General features: G+C 50.4%; 1 protein-coding gene across 1 annotated transcript in view; it reads right to left on the bottom strand.

Annotated features, from left to right (window-relative positions):
- CNGB1 (cyclic nucleotide gated channel subunit beta 1) overlaps positions 1 to 21,926 on the bottom strand; it is a gene marked incomplete at its 3' end in the record, with an annotated part of 70,351 nt that overhangs the window by 23,658 nt on the left and 24,767 nt on the right. Inside the window, exons 18-26 of the mRNA XM_057534377.1 lie at positions 20,454 to 20,547; positions 19,752 to 19,788; positions 11,230 to 11,392; positions 8,212 to 8,319; positions 5,633 to 5,790; positions 4,021 to 4,176; positions 2,680 to 2,888; positions 1,578 to 1,628; positions 1,236 to 1,322 (exon numbers count right to left, since the gene is read on the bottom strand). Coding sequence (XP_057390360.1) covers positions 1,236 to 1,322; positions 1,578 to 1,628; positions 2,680 to 2,888; positions 4,021 to 4,176; positions 5,633 to 5,790; positions 8,212 to 8,319; positions 11,230 to 11,392; positions 19,752 to 19,788; positions 20,454 to 20,547 — 1,063 coding nt within the window. The remainder of the gene's footprint in view (positions 1 to 1,235; positions 1,323 to 1,577; positions 1,629 to 2,679; positions 2,889 to 4,020; positions 4,177 to 5,632; positions 5,791 to 8,211; positions 8,320 to 11,229; positions 11,393 to 19,751; positions 19,789 to 20,453; positions 20,548 to 21,926) is intronic.

Here is a 21,926-nt window from a genome sequence, read left to right as displayed (position 1 = left end):
GTGGGCCACGCTAGCTATCACCCAGGTGTTCATTCTAATTCCCATCTGGAGTTTGCATTGGATGAAGGACCACGGACTTGGATCCTCACCGTGGACCCAAAGAGTTGCATCCTCTGAGTCCTGCTAGATGTTAGGCGCTTGAGTTACGTTCACTACTACCATGTGGACCAAGATATGGATCCAGCCTCTGTATTTGGGGTAAAACTTGGGCTGTGGATCTAACCCTCCTCACTCTGATGTATGGCTCTAAAGCAACCTCTGCCGCCCCTGGAAGGCTGGCATGTGTCAAATAAAACTGGTGCCACTTCCAGTTTCCCTCTTCCTCTGGGCAGCCAGGAAGCTCAGAAGCAGCTTTCATGCTCAATTCCAGATATGTTTGCTTTTCATCGAGGTACTTGCATTCTTCCAGCTTTTCTCTGCCCTATTTCTCCAAGTTATTAAGGTTATTGCGTTTGCCTCTTTTGTAAATTCCCTCATTACCATTTTGGGGAAGAAGCATCAGGTATTATGTAAGGAGAAAGATGAATTTGCTTGGTCTGCCAGAAAAATCCATTTGTGGGATCCTGAGTGCTCTGACTAGCTGTCCACTCTGGTCACATTAAAGGATGTTGCCAGGTCTCCACTCTACACTGTGTCACCCTCACTGAGACATTGGCTCTGCCCCGGTGACAGGAGGAATGGTTGTAGTGACACTGTAATGACAACAACTAATGATGAAACAGGTGTCAGGCTGCATGTTCAAATCCATCGTGGGTACTTCCTGGCTCCTGTGACCTTGGGCAAGTCACCCAAGCTTTCCAAGCCTCTGTTTCTCCATCTTTTAGATGAAGACCATCATAAAGCAGAAGTCTCTCTGTTGAATCTCTATAGTAACTGAAAGCATAGACAGTGGAAACAAGCTGCCTGGGTTCAAATCCAGACTCTACTCCTTCCTACCTGTGTGGCCTTGGGCAAGTTACTTAACCTCTCTGTGCCTCAGGCATCTCATTTGTGAAATTCTGGTACTAACAACACTCATCTCATGCTGTTGAGGAGTAGGCACTTGTAAAGCCTCCAGAACAATATCTAACACACAGCACAACTAAGAAGCACTAACAATTGTAAGGAATTTCCCATCTCCCCTCGGGGCCACCCTTCCCAGATGCCTCCTGCTCCCCAGTGCTGCTCAGGCCAGACATTAAGATGCCACTGCAGGTGCAGAGCACGAAGGAGCTGAAGGCCTTGGATGGTCTTACCTTCAAACAGCGGGGCAAGCGCAGGAGGGGATTCACACCGAATTTCAAGTAGAGAAAGTCCAAGGGCAAGAGGCAGAGCATGTCCATCTGAAATCCCAGCAGGACACCACAGTGCATAAAACAGTATATAACTCCCAGGGTTGTGGGATAGGGTGAGTGGCAGGGGTCTCCACCTTCAATGGAAAGGTGAGGTCAGAATGCCCCTGGAGGGGCTACAATTAGGGCAGGAGGCATCCTACCAACGAGCTCCAGCCCGTGCTGGTCCTGGCGGGAACCACGTCACATTGGCCCCAAAGCACCCAGGGACCCCAGAGACCACCTCCCAAGATCCCTGGCACACACCTTAAAGCGCTGAGATTTCAGATAATTGTTGCGCATCTCCTTTTTGTCTGTCTGGAATAAAATGGAATACTGACTGTGAAATGGTCTGAGAGCTTAATCCCTGACCCCATGGGAGCAGCAATGGAAATCCCCGAACAACCTCCACCTTCCTATTGAAGTAACAGCCCCATGGATGTGTAGCAGAATGGACCAGCAGAGCTTTGATGAAAGCCTCACAGTCTGCAGATAGGGGGGTCGAGTTCCCGGGGGTGGCATAGTCGGTGAGGGGGGAGGCTGTCCAAGGTCACTCAGCTCAATTCCGACTTCTTGGATGGAAAGCAGGGACATTGAGCTTATTCTCTCTTACCTGGACCATTTGCAACCTTATTCACTGAGGAGCTGGCCACTGCTCTGATCAGACCAGGAAAGAGGTTGCTCAGGGAATTCTTTTTCCTCTGAATTGTTTTAGAGGCTCAAACTCAACTTGCCTGCACACAGTGGAGCAGGCTCTGCCAGCATGGGATTTTGAAAAGTGACATGCACAGGGAGATGGGAACTCTGCCAAGTCACAATCAGGACTTAGGTTTTCTCCCTAATAAGTGCACCAGAGCACAGGGTCCCAAACTGGTCTGAGTATTGTTGCAGGAAATGTTGATTGTCAGCAGATATCTGTGCTGAGCATTCTGCATACATCACCTCCATAGATCCTCACAGCAATGGTATGAGGTGGGAGCGATTACTATCCCCATTTTACAGATGAGGAAACTGAGGCTCCAAGAGGTGGTACAGTTGTCCTGGTTGAGCCGAGATTTGAACCAGGTCTGCCTGTTCTAAAGGCCATTCTCTAGGCCACTTCTTCATCTCTCATTCCATCAGGTGGTCCAGGAACCATTTCAGGAACCATTTCACTCTGGACCCTGAGCGAGACTTGATGTGTGTAATTTGAATGTACCAAAGATGTGTGAAACAAGCAATGGTGCTGTTGAATAAGCATGGGTGGACGTCCTGAGATTTCCTTGTTCATTTAGCTTCTGGTCCATCCCAGCAGCAGGGGTCAGCCCCACGAATGCTCTGGCTGCAGGGTCTGCTCCCAGCCATCACCCCCCACCTGTCTGTGACTCACAATGATGTCCCCGCCTCTGACAAACTGCAGACGCAGCTGGAACACGGTGATGTCCAGGAGGTAGATGAGGTCACACAGGTAATCCATCAGCAGCCAGAGGTGGATGTTGTCCGGCATCTGGTAGGGGAAGGCCCAGCGCACGGGAATCAGCCAGCAGTTCCAGTTCCAGGCCAGCACCACGAAGAACAGCCACAGGATGTACATCAGGCCTGCGGGGGTGGGAGGGGCAGGAATATGCTAGAACGTCAGCCAGAGAAGGGCTCCTCGCCATGGGATGAGGGTGGGGCTTTCTTCTTCCCACTTGTCTGTCTGCACTTTCCTACAAGCACTATATGCGGCCCTTCCGTAATCTGGGGGCGGGGCATGTAAAACTATCTTTGATATAAAAATAAACCAGAGCAAGGCCCTAACAAATTGAGTACTCTGAGTAGCGGATATGGGATATGGAGTCACTATTAGTTAATAGACAGCTAACCAGGAAACACTTTTGCTCTCATTCTTGCTGAAATTTTTCCAAAAATGTATTTCCTGCCTTTGTAAATACACAATAGTAAATAATGCACAGAAGATGGACAGAAGGACAAGTGCATGGATGGATGGATACTGTAGGTCACCTGGGCATTTTATCATTTATTTATTTATTTATTTATTTTTGTTTTTAATTTTTTTGGCCACGCTGGGCAGCTTGCTGGATCTTAGTTCCCCGACCAGGGATCAAACCCATGCCCCCTGTGGTAGAAGCACAGAGTCCTAACCACTGGACCACCAGGGAATTCCCCCCACCTGGGCATTTTAAAGGACCAGTGGACACCAGGGTTGAAGTCCTGCCCCCCAATTGACTTCTTGTGTGTCCTTAGGAAAGTCCCTCTCTGGCACCTGTTCTGTCCTCCTCAGAGAAGTCATAAGGAGAAGTCAGATAAAAGAGGCAGGGAGATCCTTTGTAAACTGTAAAGTGCTGTGCACATATGAAGCGTTGTTACTCCTGAAGAATACAAAATGGGCTAAAAGGCTAGTGAGAGGGACTTCACTTTAGATGTTGGAAGAACTTTTCCCCTTTTCTGCTCAGAGCAGCAGCTCTGGGAAGGAGCCAGGAAAAGAAGAGTAGAAAAAAGACTTGGCCAGGAGTCAGGAGTCCTGAGTCTGCCACTGACTAGTTGTGTCTTTAGGCCAGTTAACTTCTCTGTACCTTAGTTTGCTTGTCTGTTAAGATGGGTATGATCTTATGTTCCTAGTTCAGGGACTTTGTTAGTTTGGGGCCCACCCTTGCACTGCCCCCCCCCTCCCATTCTCCTGCCCTCTCATGTGACATGTGGCAACACCCACCGCCTTCCCAGGACTCACTGGTCAGCGGGTCGATGCTCTGGGGAAACTGGTACTTCTTCCAGGGGCGGCGTTTGAACTTGCAGCAGAGCATTTCACAGTAGTGTTCCTCCTCCACCTGCCCCGCTTCAGCTGGCTTCACATCCAGGGCTGGCTCTGGGGCTTTCTTGGCTGGGGCTATGGGATGACACTGTGACCCTCTGAACCAGCCCTGAGGCTCAGGTAGAGGATGTAAAGAGAAGGCTCGCAGGACTTCTCTGGTGGCGCAGTGGTTAAGAATCCACCTGCCAGTGCAGGGGACACAGGTTCGAGCCCTGATCCAGGAAGATCCCACACACCTCGGAGCAACTAAGCCTGTGCACCACAACTACTGAAGCCCGCGCACCACAACTACTGAAGCCCATGCGCCACAACTACTGAAACCCATGCACCTGGAGCCCGTGCTCCACAACAAGAGAGGTCACCGTAGTGAGAAGCCTGCGCACCGCAACGGAGGGTAGCCCCCGCTTGCCACAACTAGAGAAAGCCCGCACGCAGCAACAAAGACCCAACGCAACCAAACATTAATTAATTAACTAATTAATTATTTTTTAAAAAAAGAGAGAAGGCTCCCAACTGCAGACTCTGGAACTGAAGCTGAGGGGACCCTGGCACCATCCCACAACCTGCTACAAGCTCTGTGTGCTCTCCTGCAGCAAACCACACAGATCCTCTTTAATAGCAACCTGGGCACCTGCTCTGAAGCTCTTACAGCTACCAGTCTGGGACTGCTTCTCAGGAACTGCCTAAAACGAGGTGTTTCTGGGCAAGTTGGATGTTTCGGTTGAGTGTGTGTCTGTGCTTGGACCCCTTGGTTTCTCTGGAGGGCTAGGGGCATTGGTACCCAGAACTTCCACCACCCAGGGCCAGAAATCAGGAAAACGTTGTTCTAGGTTTTTCAGAGCAGAAATCTCAGCTGTCTCACCTCTAAAACAAGACACCAAATGGGATCACAGTTTTCCTGTGCATCTATGGTGATGTTGTTGGTGACCTAGAGATTGGCTCTTACAGGTTTAATATGGCTATGTTTCCAGCTTTAGGAGTGTGAAGTCAGGCTCTGCTAGGTCCGCTGTTGGCACCATGAGTTCTAAGGCACAACCCTCCTCTTGAAAAGACCTAGAAAACCTGCCTGGCGAGAGAGCATGGTTCTTATCTCCTCCTGGCACTTTGAAAGCAGGAAACTTTCAGGTGACCCCATAAGAATATTGCAATGGAGGCCTCTGAAAAATAAGACTGTGTAGTTCCAGAGTGGGTTATGGACACCATCTAAGTGCAAGACCATGAGATACATCCCAGGGTGGACCACCTGCCCTCCAGTGGGAAAGGGGCAGAGGGTCAACAAGGCAACTTGCCCTGTGGGAGGGAGAGCCAAGTACAACTGGATCACTGGTCAGAACTTTGACATTCTTTCCTCCCCTGGACATGTAGCTAAACCTGTACATAAAGGACCTCAAATTCCAGAGAATGGAGATCTGGGCTTCTCTCAAGCACCCCAACCGTTTCCTTGGGTTCACCCTCCCCAAGAATTGACAGGGGCCTTAAGGGGCCCCACCCCACCCCTGGTCAGGTGGCCCAGCCCCAGCTCTGGACTCACAGGGCTTGGGGCTCTCTTCATCAGAGGTGACATCAGGGTCGATGAGCTTCTCCTTCACCTTCTCCGTCCGCTCCTTGAAAAGCTTCACCAGCTCCTGGAGCCGGTCGTTGATGAGGGTGCTGGTCTGGCTGGCTGTGGAGGCTGCGCGGTCCTGGTCACTGAGGGAACACCACCCAGAGCTGAGCGGGCTGTGTGGGGAGGGACCCCTGAGCCCCCGGGCAAGAGCTGAATCTGTATCCCACCTGGCCTCAGGGGGTAAATCCTGCCCCAGTCTCCTTCTGACATCAAAACATCAAACCCACCTTGGTATCTCCTGGGAGGAAATTCAGTCGGGGAGTAACACCCGGGAGCCCAGCTTTCAGAAAATGTACCACGAATGCTCTGATTCAGATGGGCAATTCCAAAAAAACTTGGATTCTACTTGTGATTTAGGGGGAAACTCTGGAACTCGGTTCAGGGCTGTTAGTCTCAGCTTGGGGTTCACATGAGATACAGGACAGATCAGAGAGGGGACAGGGGCTACTTTTTTAGGCTTAGGAAATAGATGATGGAAAAAACAGTGCAGGGAATTCCCTGGCGGTCTGGCGGTTAGGATTCTGCGCTCTCACTGCCGAGGGCCCAGGTTCGATCCCTGGTTGGGGAACTAAGATCCTAGAAGCTGCACAGCGCAGCCAAAATAAATAAATAAATAAATATTAAAAACAGTGCAGATACATTACATATTCTTTTAATTTATAGGAATTTAAACTGCATGAACTTGCAGCAAGGGAGAGACAGACACAGACAGACAGAGAGAATGAATGAGAGTCTTCCACTCAGTGTGGGTCAAGAGCCCCGGGTGAGTTGAGACGGGCGGCCGTGTGAACCAGCCTATGTTCTTTTTTTTTTTTTTTAATTTATTTTTGGCTGCGTTGGGTCTTCCTTGCTGCGTGCGTGCTTTCTCTAGTTGCGGCGAGCGGCGGCTACTCTTCCTTGTGGTGCGCAGTCTTCTCATTGTGGTGGCTTCTCTTGTTGTGGAGCACGGGCTCTAGGCACACGGGCTTCAGTAGTTGTGGCTTGCAGGCTCTAGAGCGCAGGCTCAGTAGTTGTGGCGCACGAGCTTTGTTGCTCCGCGGCATGTGGGATCTTCCCGGACCAGGGCTTGAACCCGTATCCCCTGCACTGGCAGGCGGATTCTTAACCACTGAGCCACCAGGGAAGCCCCAGCCTGTGTTCTATGTTCTCCTCTGAGTGGCCTGTGATCCTCTTGCTGAGCTGAGGGTAACACTAATGTTTACAGATCTACTGGTTTTTTTCATACATTGAGGCACTGAAACTCAAGCCAGCTACTCTTCTTGTGCTCAGCTGAGGGAGCTAGCTGGAGAAAAGCAGCGAGGGGGTCATAATGAGAGATGGCACTGGGGGGCGGAGGAGACACGAGCTGCTCACCCACACCCACTCCCTCCTGCAGGGAGTAGTCACCACGCAGCCAGGGACTACGTTGCCCAGGTGTGGCCGTGCGAGCTCTCACGGGTGGACATGCTAGTGCAATTCCGGGCCTCCCCGTGGAAGAGCGGCCTGGCACTCTCCCTTTCCAGTGGTGACCAGCAGGATCTTGAAAGCCACACAAAGGTGGCAGAGCCACCGTTGGCTGGGGCCCTAAATGACTGCAGGGAGCAGAGCCTTCCACTGACCTGAAACACATCACTGGTGACACAACTATGACATATGAGACGTCTTGTTCCTTAAGCCACTGAATCACTGAGGTCTATTTGTTATAGCATCTTAACCTACTGAAGTAATACATGGGGTTCCGTGCTGACCACCTTAAGAGTTTTCAAAGGTAATTTTTATTATTATACCTGATTTCTGGCTTACTTTCTGATATTAAACCCTACCCCTACCCCTACCCTACTGCATGAGACGTGACTCCACTGTATGCTAAAATGGATCACCGGACAATACGTGAGGTTTGGGTTTTTCCTGCTTCTGTTGCTTTTCTGAACTTTCCAAAATACTGTTAAGCATAAACTCCATAAAATTATGGACAGAAAAAAAGACTGGAAGGAAAGTATATTGTCTCCTAAGGTCACTCCAGAAGCTGTGGCTGGAGAGGAGGTGAGGATCCCAGGCCAGAGCCCAGGGCTGGGGTATTCACTGTCACCAGCCTACGTAGACCCTTCAGGAAAACACCTCCCACTGGCCCAGCCCTTGTGACACTTCGATGTCAGAGACACAGGTCCCGATGCCCTTGTAGTGGCCTCTAAACATTGTTCCACAGACCAGTTGCATCAGAATCACCTGGGGAGCTTATAAAGATGTGGATTCCCCAGGGCCCACTCTCTGTGGTTCTGGGCACAGCTGGGCCCAGAGCTTGAGCCCATTCTGCAGACCAGATTTTTCAGAATTTCTGGGCTGGTCAGAAGCAGGCTGGGCAGGAGACCCGGCCCTCTCTTACTGCCGGGAAGCCACTGGCACAGTCTGCCTTGGGGTGGAAGATTCTAAATACATCCATTCTCCCCCCAACTCACCTCCCTTTGCTTGCCTATCCCCACCCAGACTTCTGATTCCCTGAGACCCCAGAGGCGGCCCCCACTTACTCAGTGCCCTGCAGGCTGGTGGGGTCCGACCAAGCGACCACAGGGGATACGGCCGGTGACAGCATCTTGAGCTCTTCAGCCTCATCATCTTGGGAGCACAGCCTCTTCCTGCAAGAGCACAGACATGGAAGGGAGGGGCCTTCAGGGAGGCAGGGGCCGCAAGGGGGTGAACCAACTTTGAGCCTTGCAGATCACCCAGAGCGAATCCTGGGGGGCAGGTGGGGACAGGGGATGGTGCTGCCAAAGGGTCCTCCCTTGCCTGCAGGGAAACAAAAAAGGAGAAGAGGGGACACATCCAACCTCTGGATCTCAGTCTCTGCATCCATTCAATGGCCTAGCATAAAAGTAACAGCACTGACTTGGGATCGGGCAAACCCGAATTTGCACCCCAGCCCTGCTTCTTCCCAGTGTGTGACCTTGGCAAGTTACTCAAACCCTCTGAGCTGCCTCAGTTTTCCTCCTCTATAAAATGGGACTAAATCTATCCAATTCAATGAGGTGCTTATCACTCAGTCGGGTCTCAGTTTAAACATCCTTCTCCCTTCCACCTCCCAGTCTGAGGGCACTGCCCTCCCCAGTCCACCCCATCCCCTTCTCCATCACACCACCCTTCCAGCTACTGAGAAGGTGTGAGGGCTCACATTCCATCTTATTAACGCTCCTGGAAGCTCAGCTTCTCTCCCTTTGCAGATGTGCCTCTGGCTGGAAAAGTTGACACCCATGGGCCATGAAGTCTGTTTTCCAGCTCATGGTGTGACCTGGGGAAAGCCCATCCCCTCCTGGAGTTCCCGCTTCCCTGTCTGAAGAATGAAGACTAAATTATGCCCAGGTCCCCATCATTCAGTTCAAGTCTGCCACAGAGTGCTGCGTTTGGAATCACTGGTGTCTCAGCTGCTGGTGTCTAGATTTGAATCCACTTGGTACTCTTCCCATACTCAACCACCGTGACTCAGGATTCCTCCATTAGGGCTTGTAAAAGGATACAGTCAGAGGGATGTGCAGCATTTGCTTTATTCCAGAAGGCTCTGAAACCACCCTATTACCTTCTGCCAACTCGCCTAGAATGGCAAAACTCATGGGTTCACCTCTTTTACACTCTAATTAAGAGGATGCCTGCAAACAAGAAGACTGGGGCAAAAATCTCACAACTGGGAGTTAAACTCAGGCCTCCTGCTCCCAGCTCAGTGCCCTCTCCGGGCCTGGAGAGAATCCAGAGTATGGAACTAAATCAGCAGCTATGCTCCTCCAGCACCGCCCGGTGCCTGGTCCTGTGCTGAGCGCCTCACATACCGTAGCTTGCAGAATTTTCATAATCCTAGTAGACAGGGGTTGTTTGGGATTCACTCCAAACCACAGCCTTGCACTGTGAGAAGGGCCTTGCCCGTGTGCCCCTCTGTTTTGGTGGCTTTTCTGCTCCCATCAGTTGCCCCCAGTGCTCATTCCATCCCGGACCACAGGCAGCCGCACTGGCCTCTCACGTCAGGCATCAGAATTCCTTCTTGGCGCCAAGCTCAGGCGGAGGCTTCCCAGTTTCTCACAGTCACATTCTCCTTAGCACTCTCTGGAAAAATCTTGTGTGATTACTTGTTCATTGTCTATCTCGGCCCCACTAGAATGTCAGCTCCATGAGGGCAGGCCCCTCTCAGGCTTCTCCCTGATGCGTCCACAGCACCTAGAGCAGAGCCTGGCACATAAAGATGTTCAGTAAATGTTTGCAAATGAATGAATGAACGATAATAAGAGGAGCCTCACAGACCCAGCTCATAAGCAAAAGGCAGGAGGCTTTGATTCTTGTCTCACGTGATCTTAGTCCCCTCCCTCCTCCCAAATATCCACCTCTAACCCAGCCTGTACAGTTTCCCTACCCTTATAAAGGGAACAGATGGAGGTAGACCAGATGTCTACAATTATGGTGGTGCCCTGTCTTCTGTTCTCTGTACTCTGTGCATGATTCAGTGAATTAAACGTGAGGACTGATGTGTCTGTGAGCTGTGTTCCAAGGCTGGGTGAGATTATGACTCTTTTCTCCACATCAAAATCTGAGAGCCTTCTGTTTGCTACATCCAACCATCTCTGTTTTGGCAGTCTTCTGACCTCAGCTGAGAAATTACTCAAGGGTTCATGGATAAAAGCAAGAATTAATCAAGAAAAAAGAACCATCCCTCAATCTAGCCAGCAAAGGAGATGCACTGGAAGCTCCCCTTTAGCTTAATTAACCATTCACAAAGGACTGTACTGCACTTCACAGACTGCCTACAGCTCTAGGCAGGCCCTCTCTCAGTTACCTGGCTCAGGTTGTCCAAAACCAACTCTAACCATGCAGCAACTAACTTATCTCGAGAGGCACAAAAATGCATGCAACCCTGACCAGGAAACCCACTCTCAAGAAAGGAGCCCAAGGACAGAGGGCAGAAGACCAAAGAGATATTTGTAGCACCACTGTGGACAATATTCAACAAGAGAGGATTGTTATGTCTATCCTGGCACATGGAGCTGGACGATGTCAACACAGCATCACGATGAGTGTTAAGGAGACAGACTGGCAATACGGAAAAGGGCTCAATAAATAAGATGTGGTCTCAAATGAGATATGATCCAATCACTCCTTCAACTAAAACCACTCAAAAGCATGGGCCCACAAACAAGGTATGGAAGAGAAGGCAGAAAAATAAAACTACCACCTAGAGTGGTGGGATTAGGGTTGGTTATTATATCTAGTGCTCTTTGGTATGTCCACTGTATTATTTAACAATAAAATTAGCCCTGTCACATTTATTACCCCCTTCAAACATACAATTGAAGGTATTCTGGACAGGGTTTCCTCAGAGAGCTCTTTCGAGAGCCTGAAGCCAGAAATTAGGAGAACTGAAAATGGTGGGGCCATAGTCCCAGCGCTGACAGCAACTCGCTGAGTGACTTGGGCCAGCTTCTTCCCCTCTCTGGCCCCAGTGTCCTCAAATGCCAAATGCACAGGTGGCACAGTGCTATGAAAAGCCCAAGAGAAGCATAAAAGGTGACCTGAGGCTCCCTGTGGCTGATCCTGGGGCCCCAGGTGTGTCGGATTCGGCAGGAGACGGGGGCAGCGGCACGGGAGAGGGTGGATTCTCCTCCTCGTAGAGGGGCTGGCTGTCAGCATCAGCGTCTTCCACCTGCACTTCCGGGTGCTCTTCCGTGGCAGGTACTGGGGAGAGGAAGGAGGGCACAGCGTCAGAGAGAAGCCAGGTCCCAGGGCCTTGCTGTGTTCTACAGGGAAGCCACAGAAAGCCTGTGTGGAGGGTCCTCTGGAAGCCTTGCCTCCCAACAGGGCCCACAGGAGAGATCCATGCAGGGGGCACAACGATGCAGAGCCCAGGGCCCTCTGACCGCCACGCCCATGCCAGCCACTAACCCAGGAGCCACAGAAGCCACAGGAGCTCCTGGACACAGCCTGGAGCCCAGCTCTCCAAAACCCAGCCTGGTTTCCCTGGGCCTGGAGAAGCATCAAGGCCCTGGGGTGGGTGATGGGGGTGCATCACTCAGATAGGGCATGGGGAGCCTGGGGGTGCCACGTCCTAGGGCCTGGCCTGGTGCGGCCTGGCTCAGCTGCTTCCCCTCTCTGGGCCTCAGTTTCCCCATCCCAAGGTAAGGGTGACAAGGCTCTCCCAGGCCTGTGGGCGCATGAGACATGGGGCTAAAGGGCCTCACACTCTTTTTATAGTTGATTTACCATGTTGTGTCAATCTCTGCTTTACAGCAAAGTGACTCAGTTATACACATATCAACATTCCTTTTTTTAATATTCTTTTCTATTATGGTTTGTCACAGGATATTGAATATACTTCCCTGTGCTATACAGTAGGACCTTGTTGTTTATCCATCCTATGTATAATAGTTTACCTCTGTTAATCCCAAACTCCCAGTCCTTCCCTCCCCACCCTCCTGCCCTTTGGCAACCACCAGTCTGCTCTCTATGTCTGTGAGTCTGTTTCTGTCTTGTAGATAGGTTCATTTGTGCCACATTTAGATTCCACATGTAAGTGGTATCATATGGTATTTGTCTTTCTCTTTCTGACTTACTTCTCTTAGTGTGATAATCTCTAGTTGCATCCATGTTGCTGCAAATGGCCTTATTTCATTCTTTTTTATGGCTGAGTAGTATTCCATTATATATATATGCACCACATCTTCTTTATCCATTCTTCTGTCAGTGGACATGTAGGTTGTTTTCACATCTTGGCTGTTGTGAACAGTGCTGCTATGAACATAGGGGTGCATGCATCTTTTTGAATTATAGTTTTGTCTGGGTATATGCCCAGGAGTGGGATTGCTGGATCATATGGCAACTCTAGTTTTAGTTTTCTGAGGAACCTCCATACTGTTCTCCATAGTGGCTGCACCAATTTACATTCCCACCAACAGTATAGGAGGGTTCCCTTTTCTCCACACCCTCTCCAGCATTTGTTATTTGTAGACTTTTTAAAGATAGCCATTCTGACCAGTGTGAGGTGGTACCTCACTGTAGTTTTGATTTGCATTTCTCTAATAATTAGTGATGTTGAGCAACTTTTCATGTGTCTATTGGCCATCTCTATGTCTTCTTTGGAGAAATGTCTATTAACGTCTTCTGCCCATTTTTCAACTGGGTTGTTTTGTTGTTGTTGTTGAGTTGTATGAGCTGTTTGTATATTTTGGAGATTAAGCCCTTGTCTGTCACATCATTTGCAAATATTTTCTCCCATTCCATAGGTTGTCTTTTTTTTTGTTTTTGTTTTTAATGGTTTCCTTTGCTGTGCAAAAGCTTGTAAGTTTGATTAGGTCCCATTTGTTTATTTTTGTTTTTATTTCTATTGCCTTGGGAGACTGACCTAAGAAAACATTGGTACTATTTATGTCAGAGAATGTTTTTCCTATGCTCTCTTCTTGGAGTTTTATGGTGTCATGTCTTATGTTTGAGTCTTTAAGCCATTTTGAGTTTACTGTCGTGTATGCTGTGAGGGTGTGTTCTACTTCATTGATTTACATGCAGCTGTCCAACTTTCCCAGCACCACTTTCTGAAGACACTGTCTTTCTCCCATTTTATATTCTTGCCTCCTTTGTCAAAGATTGACTGTAGGTGTGTGGGTTTATTTCTGGGCTCTCTATTCTGTTCCATTGATCTGTATGTATGTTTTTGTACCAATACCATGCTGTTTTGATTACTGTAGCTTTGTAGTATTGTCTGAAGTCTGGGAGAGTTATGCTACTCTTCATTGCGTTGCACGGGCTTCTCATTGCAGTGGCTTCTCTTGTTTCGGAGCACGGGCTCTAGGCGCGTGGGCTTCAGTAGTTGTGGCTCGTGGGCTCAGTAGTTGTGGCTCATGGGCTCTAGAGTACAGGTTCAGTAGTTGTGGCACACGGGCTTAGTTGCTCTGTGGCATGTGGGATCTTCCCGGACTAGGGCTTGAACCCGTGTCCCCTGCACTGGCAGGTGGATTCCCAACCACTGTGCCACCAGAGAGTTGTTTTTTTTCCTCAGCATTGCTTTGGAAATTCTGGGTCTTTTATGGTTCCATATAAATTTTTTGATTATTTGTTCTAGTTCTGTGAAAAATGTCTTGGGTATTTTGATAGGGATCATATTAAATCTGTAGATTGCTTTGGGTAGTATTGTCATTTTAACAATATTAATTCTTCCAATCCAAGAGCATGGGATATCTTTCCATTTCTTTGAATCCTCTTTAATTCCGTTTATTAATGTTTCATAGTTTTCAGTGTATAAGTCTTTCACCTCCTTAGTAGTCAGGTTTATTCCTAGGTATTTTATTTTATTTTTTTTCGTGCTGTTTTAAAAGGTATTCTTTTTTTACATTTCCTTTCTGATATATCATTGTTAGTGTAAAGAAATGCAACCGATTTTTGAATGTTTATCCTGTATCCTGCTACTTTGCTGAACTCATTTATTAGATCTAGTAGTTTTTGTGTGGAGTCCTTAGGATTTTCTATATATAGTATCACGTTTTTGCATATAGTGACAATTTTACCTCTTCAGGGCCTCACACTCTTGAAGGGCCTCCAATGGAGACATTTGGAAGTTTCCTGCAATCAAGGGTAACAGGTTGTTTTTGTATTGTGTGTTATCCCTGTTTGGGTACATGTTTGGTATTTCCTTATTTTTGTACATGCCAAGAGCCCCCGAAATTCATCAACCCAACCCCTCTCCTGACCTCTGAGAGACCTCGCATCCTGAGAATTGGGTCCTCCCTGGGGAGCCTGGGTGTGGCCCTACCTCAGTCTTCATTACCCACCCCAGTGACTGTGGGGACAGGTCTGCCCCAAGGCAGAGCTCAGAGGATGCTGAGGGGCTGGAATGGTGTCCCCACTCCCCACCATGCCTGGGCGGGACCACCCAATAGCAGCCAGGCATAGACCTGGGCGCCAGCAAGGCAGGGGCACACCCCCAAAATGGGGAGGGGAGCATTTTGAAACACTTGGATATGTGAGCTTTTTCTAATGGCCACCATGGGAAAAGCCAGCACTTTATGAAGTTTGGCGGAGGGAACGTAAGCAGACCTCAAGACTTTGGGGCGTTTGTTTTACTAACCCTAAGCTCTCAGGGGAAGAGGATGAACAGGACTCAAGAAGCTTAAGAAGTTTTGCTAGACTCACCAGAGATGCCCCAGGCTGTGGAAAACAGGAGAGAGCCACGGGGCGGCAGGGACGTCCCCCTGCTTCCCTGCAGACCTCGGGAGAGGTGAGCTGGAGGTGGGCCAGGGGCGTGGAGGCAGCCAGGACAAGGACAGCTTCTCAAAAATGCTCAGGGCCCTGGGGTGCCCCCAGCATGGCCCCCAGGCAGCAAAAAAACACCCTGGTCTCAGCATCCATGAGGCTGTCTCACGGAACCTGGGAGGGAGAAGGTGGTCCCCTTACCCCCTGCCTCGCCCTGCACCAGACCCTGTGAACTCAATCACTCCCAGGGGAGGGCGGGGAACTCCTAAGCCTGATGTTTCATTTCCTGCCAGCTTGGGAGAGTAGAAACTCAAAGCAGAAATTATATTCGTTTGTATTATACTGATTTATAGAATAAGAATACTATAATTCAGAATATAAAGAATATTTTATGCTTAAATTGGTTTAGAGAATAATAATATTTACTGTTAAGCACTTCCTATATGCCTGCTAGGCATTAGTTTCACTAAGCTCTACGTGCGTTATATATATAAACCCTTTCATCATTCCCGGCTGCTCTATGAGGTCTCTGTCATCATTGTCCCCATTTTGCGGAGAAGGAAACCCGAAGCACAGAGAGGTTAAGAAACTTTCAGCAGAGCCCAGATCTGGACCCAGGCAGCCTGGCTCCAGAGCTGAACCTCTCATCCCATCCGGAGGCTGGTGACCAGCATATGTAGAGGCCTCTGTCAAAATGAAACCTCGGCTGAGAGGGGCCAAGCAGCACCATTGAAATGGGAATAATGTTCTCACTACATGCTGTCACCGCCTTGTCTGCAGCATCTAAAATCATCGTGCGTCCTACTGTTTAGATTGGGCATAGGTAGAAACCATATATAAGACCTGCAAACTATCACCGAAGGACCTGGCTCTTGATCCTAGACAGTAAAGGTTTTAGAACCAAGTCTGGGGAAGAAGGCCTTGATTTACATCTCTCTATTAATCTGTGTTGTAAATTCGACCACTACCGTGACCAATACCAAGCCTTATATAAATCCCTGTTTTTTAAATCTTTTAATTCTTTGAAAGATTTTTTTTGACTGACAATATTTTCTATTTCTCTACTTGTTTTACTTTTAATGGCTAATATAGGCATTTTATAAATAGCCTGTATTAACGAATATTTAAACAGTGCTGCAGTAAACATCCTTGCCTATTCATCAGTAAATAAAATAAAATCATCATGTGTCAATGACAGCCGGTTCCACCCACTGTCCCAGTGTGTCACTGGGACTATTTCTCAAAGTGTGGGGCTCCCAGGGACCAGAGGAGGCACACGATGATTTTAGATGGCACAGCCAAGGCAAAGGATGACAGAACGGAACCATTCCTCCCTGTCCGGTTCTCTCTGGATCCTGAGAAGGCAGAGAGAAAGCCTCAGGTTCGTGCTGCTATGGCCTTAACACCTCTCCGACACGTCTGAATGCCCCTTTGCAGCTGGGAGAGCAGACTCAGCTATGAGCCTTCAGCAGGCCACGTACCTCACTGGAAACGACCAACTCTACATTGTTCTCCATACCGTTGTGGTTATTTCTATTTATGCCTTCTCTATATTTATGGCAGGCCATGCTGGTTTTCCATTAGAATTATAATGTAAAGCTTCCTGTTTAAATACACTCAATTAAATGAAAAAGTGAATCCACTGAAAGAAAGATAGTAAACAAATAAGCGCAGAGTTGGTACAGAATGCACAAAAATCGAGCCGCGGTATAAAGGTGGAGGACGTGGAGGACCCTTTGGAGTGAGGAGATTTAGGCCTTGCCCGGAACACTGAGCCTGTCACGGGGTTGATCACGTGCCACCTTGCCCCAACTCTGTGCCCACCCCAAGCCAGGAGGAGGGAGAGGACGAGAGTGGATCTCTTTTTGTGAAATGTTCAGCTCGACCTGCCTGCGAATCTCGGAGGCAACCTTGCCCAGTGTAATCCCAAAACAAACAAACAAATTAAAGGGAAAATGGCAGGTCTGGTTTGAGTCAAGGCAGAAAGTGACAGGGGTTAGCCCAGAGGCACCAGTATGTCCCCCAGCACTTTGTCATCAGGCAGCAAACAGCAGGAGCCCGAAGGCCACTGCGGGGATCTTGTCACAATTAAATGGATCCAGACAGGCTCTCTCTCTGCACTGGCCCCTGAGGACGCCTCCTCTGGGTCTGCCTGTCAGCACCTGGGGGCCTCCCCTTTCCTGAAAGGGAATTTGCTGAGCAGATAACAACAGTCCTCAGAAAGTCTAGCTCCCAGCCAACTCTCAAGGTCGGTAGATTCTGTCTGCAACGGACCTCCACATTCCTCTTCTGGCCCATTCCCCTGATTATTCTCTTCCCCCACCCAGCTCCCTGCCCCAAGCCTTTTGGCCTGGAGATCTGAGGGACTTGTTTAAACTCGGGTATGAGTGACTACCTGTATAAAAACTGATGATCTGCAAAAAGCTATGTTTAACCCAAAGAAATGAATTGCTAATTGTGGAATTTTAGGCACAAAGAGAAGGGGACTAATACTCTTCAAGTCACCACAAAGCAAGATGAAGGCACTGGTCAGCAGAGGAAGAAGGGGTGGTGTTCCATGAGCCCAAACAGTGGTCCCACGCCAAGACCATGGCACCCATGCAGGAAAGAGCCCAAGCCATGCAGAAGCACACCACAGACACCAGCGCGCTGGGTGGTCAATTTCACGCTACCTAGGCGACGGATGGAGCTCCTGGTCTCCTTGGCAAAGCTGGAGTTGGACAAGGCTGTCCTCCGGAAGATGAGGACAGGGATGCGGGTGATCGGGGGGTGGTAGCTGGGCACATTGGGGAGGTGCTCCACCAGGTTTGGGGGAGCAAGCCCGGGGGTCACTTGGCCAGGTGGCTTGTCCTGGACCAGGCGATTCAGCTCCATGTCCCGGCCTGGTTTAGCCATGGTGCTGGGGGCAGGGGATCTCAGGCAGAGGCGGGACCCTGGGGACTGCAATGAGGAGCACAGAGTTGGGAGAGGCAGGGTAGGTGGGGCTCTTCCCCACCAGCGCCAACACACACCAGCCCGGTGCCCGCCTGCGCTTGCAGCAGCTGCACCCAAAGTCTGGAGACCATTGTCCCCGGAGTTCAGTGTCAAGAGTGTCACCAGTCATGCGGCTCGTCAGCCCAACAGCTCTGAGAGACAGCCCTGCCCTGAGCATCCCAGCTCTGGAGCTTTCTCTGCTAACCCACCATCGTAGCATTTCATACTTTAGACTCAAAGAAATTAGAGTCACAGAACCCAGAACCCCTCAGGCTTAGGCTCACAGACTCAAACGTTCTTAGCCTGGTAGGATTTTCCATCCCAAAGAAATCCTGGAGCTCAATTAATTTCACTTCCAACCAGAAGCAATAACTTTTCCTAGGTCCCTGTTTCCCCAAATGGGCTGCATATTGGAATCGCCTGGGCAGGTCTGGAAATGCCTGATGCGTGGGCCCATCCCCAGAGATTCTGATTTAATGGTCTGGGGTGAGGACTGGCACCCGGATTTTTAAATCTCCCCAAATGATTCCAGTGTGCAGTCACGATTGAGAACAAGGGCTCAAGGCCATTGCCTCTCAAACACAAATGCGCAGAGAAATCACCAGGGATCTTGTTAACAGTGCAGGTTCTGGTTCAGCAGGTCTGGGATGGGGCCTGGGATTCTGCATTTCTAACCAGCTCCCAGGCGACACCAAAGCTGCTGGTTCAAGATCCACACTTTCGAGTGGAAGCAGACAAAGGGCTGTGCTTCACTGTTTCTCAAAGTGTGGTTCCCAGGCCACCTGCTTCCAAACGACCTGAGGAAGGGGGTGGAACCAGCCCCACGGAACCTGAGTCTGCAACTGGGTGATCCTGGTCTTGTTCATCCATGTGGGGTGCAGACTTAGTAGGTTTCCGGCAGATTTGGGTTAAAGTTAACAGAGGATGTTTTTCAAAGATCAGGTGGGGGGCAGGCTCAGGACACCTGGGGTTGAGACACACGGGTCCAGTCCCATTTGCGTCAGTGGCTGCCTGGGACACAAACATCATTGTCATGGCCCCCATTATGGTCTCTTCTTTCAGTTCCAGTGATGCACTGTCACCCCCACTCTGCCCAGCAACCCAGTGAGCTAGGTACTGTTATAGCCCCTCTTTCTTGATTTGGGAGCCACAGTTAAGAGAGGTCACAGAACTGGCCCCAGGTCACAGAGCGAGGAAGAGGGAGGAGCCAATAGTGAAACGTAGGTCTGTGTCCTTGACCACTGAGCCAAATGCTGCCCACATGGAGCCTCAGTTTTCTCATCTGTAAAATGGTCTGTCTGCCTCAAAGGGCAGGTGGAGCACCACCAGTGTCTTGGGGCCTGTGGAAGTTTGCAAGGCCAGGGCTCAGTGTCCAGACATCCTCACTCCCCTAGAGTCTGTCCCCATCATCCCTGAAGTTCTCAGGATTAGGGGTGGGAGTGATAAATAATCCAATTGTGCTGGGGATCTTAGCAGTAAGGAAAAGCTCAAAAGACACAGAGTCTAGGACACGCCCTTAGCGAGCTCTGGCCCCAGTTTTCACTCAGGTACGTTACATTTGAACCAAATCCTCACTGGGCAGTAACCTAGAGAGCTGCGTTCCCAGTGAGGGGGTTGGCAGGAGGGGTTGGCTGGGAGTACGGTTTCCCCAGGCCTCCTGGGGTCCTGGGGGGCCTCAGTGCAATTCCCCTGGGGCCTTTGAAATACATCATCAGACTCTGACAACGTGGCCCTAAGATGCACAGAATGGGTTTTGCCTGAGGATGGGATGGGGTTGGGGGACGAGTTGAGAGGGAGAGGAGGAGGGTTTGCCCCTGTACCCTGGCTGCCCCCAGCCTGAAAGCATCCTGGACATTCTTATGCAACCCCACCACACACCTACCTCCTGAGCTGGCGGCCGCGGCCTCCTCCTGCAGCTCCTGCAAAAGATAAAGAGGAAACCGAAGCTGTGACCATCAAGCCCTGTCCTAGCCCTAGTCCAGCCCAGCCCCTGTGGGGGGATCTACCCTCAGGATGGGCCCCAAGACTAGTCCCGGCCCTGCCTGTTTGGTCATACCCTCCAGCTCACCTTCTGGGGCATCCAGTGCACACAGGAGCCCCAGGCCCCAACACCTGGACCTGTCACATGTAATGAGGGGAAATTCTCGGGCAGCCCTCTGCGTGTGGGGACAAAGCACCTAAAGCAGCCACCACGGCACTCTCCATCCGGCACCACACTTCAGAGCATAGAACTGTATACAATACTCCAGGGAAAGGTTTTTAGCCCCATTTTACAGAGGTGGCCACTGAGGCCCAGAGTGGGGAGGTGACTTGCCCAGGGTCACACAGCCACGTGAGGACTGGAGTCTAAGCCCACTGCTCCCCACCCATGGCCATACCACCCGGGGCCCTTCCTGACACCATCTGACCCCTGCTACAAGCAGGGCCTCACAGCACGCACCACCCTGCTCACCTCTGTCCTGTGGGCATCTCATCAGCCAAACCCCGCCCCTGTAAGCAGAGGGGACAAGGCCCAGCCCCTTCCGCCGACTCCAGTCCAGGCCTCCGAGGTAGCTCGGGCGCCAGGCCTGGTGCCGCTCCATACCTGGTGTGAGGCGCTCTGGTGCTCAGTTCCGCCTACTCCACTCTGGTCCTCGCCGCCCTGCGCCACCAGACAGCTATCCAGCAGGACACTGTGACTGCGAGGGGGCAGGAGGGAAGGGCTGGGGTTAGGGGTGTTAAATGTTTCCTGAACTGTGCTGAGTGCCAGGCTCTGTGCCAGGAGCTGGGGCACAAAGACGCCTAAGGATAGGTCCTCGCCCTCTTGAAGCTCCCAGCACAGGGCAGGTGGCAGATGTCACATCCTGCTAACAAGTTCCCAGTCTGAGTCACACTCTGGAGCAAGTAGCTATGAAGGGCACAGCACAATTCTGCCTAGGAAGGAGGGCTTCCCAGAGGAGGTGGCCTGTGAGCTGGGAATAGGTAGGGAATAGTGTCCAGGAAAGGGGAACAGCAAGTGCAAAGAAAATCACGGAGGACGGTTTTGAGGAACTGTCCTTTGGGGGCTGATCAAAGGGCACTGTAGAGTGTTCAAAATCTATGCCCAGCATTTCCCCTCTGAGAGTCTCCAGGCAACCTTGGGGATATAGGCAGAGCAGGGAGTATGAGAAAAGTGAGGCACAGAGAGGTCAATTGGCCTGGCCAAAATCACACAGCAAATTGTCCCACATCACACAAACCTCGGACACAGACCCTGGTTTTTTCCATGCCATGAGATCAGAGCCACACTGCAACTGCTGAAGGTTTCAGGGGTCCCTGGACCAGGCAGAGGCATACACGAGTGATGGGGGCCGGGGTGAGACTATAGGGAGGAGAGAAGAACCTGTGCCCCTCTGAGTCAGCAACCCCACTCCGCTTGGAATGGGAGTCCCGTGGCCAGATCTGCTGATTTTCAAGAGAAGCCTGAACTACACGTTTTAAAGGTGGGACCTCCCCATCTCTAGATGCTGATAATTAATCCAAATTAATAGATCTATATTAACATCTGTATTATCTATATTAATATCTATATTAATATGTCAATATCCAAAAGAGCCTGTCTCCAGACTAAATTGGGCCCTGAGATGCCTGTGTGCAACCTCTGGGTTAAAATGATGACTTGGGACCAAGGGCTAATGTGATTTTTGTGGTTAGAATTAGATTCGGCTTCCTAACGGCCTCACCCCATGCCATGGACCACTGTCGCCAAGGGGCTCCTGGAGGATGCTCTTTGGCATCTGCTGCCCAGAAAACCTGAATTCCCCATCCTTTACCCAGAGGGCCAAGTCTCAGCCCTCCTGAGGTGGGTGACGAGATGGGGACGGAATTACAGCCCAGTCAGTTTGGAGCCAGCAGCCTGGGAGCCGGAATCAGCCAGCAATCATGTTGTCACAGCAGCTCCCAAGGGCTGTGTGCCAGGCACCGGGCCAAGCACATGGCACACACAGTGTCTCACCGAATCCTCACCCAGATAAACCCGAGAGCCCAGCTATGACTGATCCTATTTGAGCTTAGAAATCGGAGGCTCAGAGAGGTCAGA

This window comes from Balaenoptera acutorostrata, chromosome 19 (genome assembly GCF_949987535.1).
Source record: "Balaenoptera acutorostrata chromosome 19, mBalAcu1.1, whole genome shotgun sequence".
Lineage (NCBI taxonomy): Eukaryota > Metazoa > Chordata > Mammalia > Artiodactyla > Balaenopteridae > Balaenoptera > Balaenoptera acutorostrata.
This window is presented reverse-complemented; position numbering and strand designations above follow the sequence as displayed.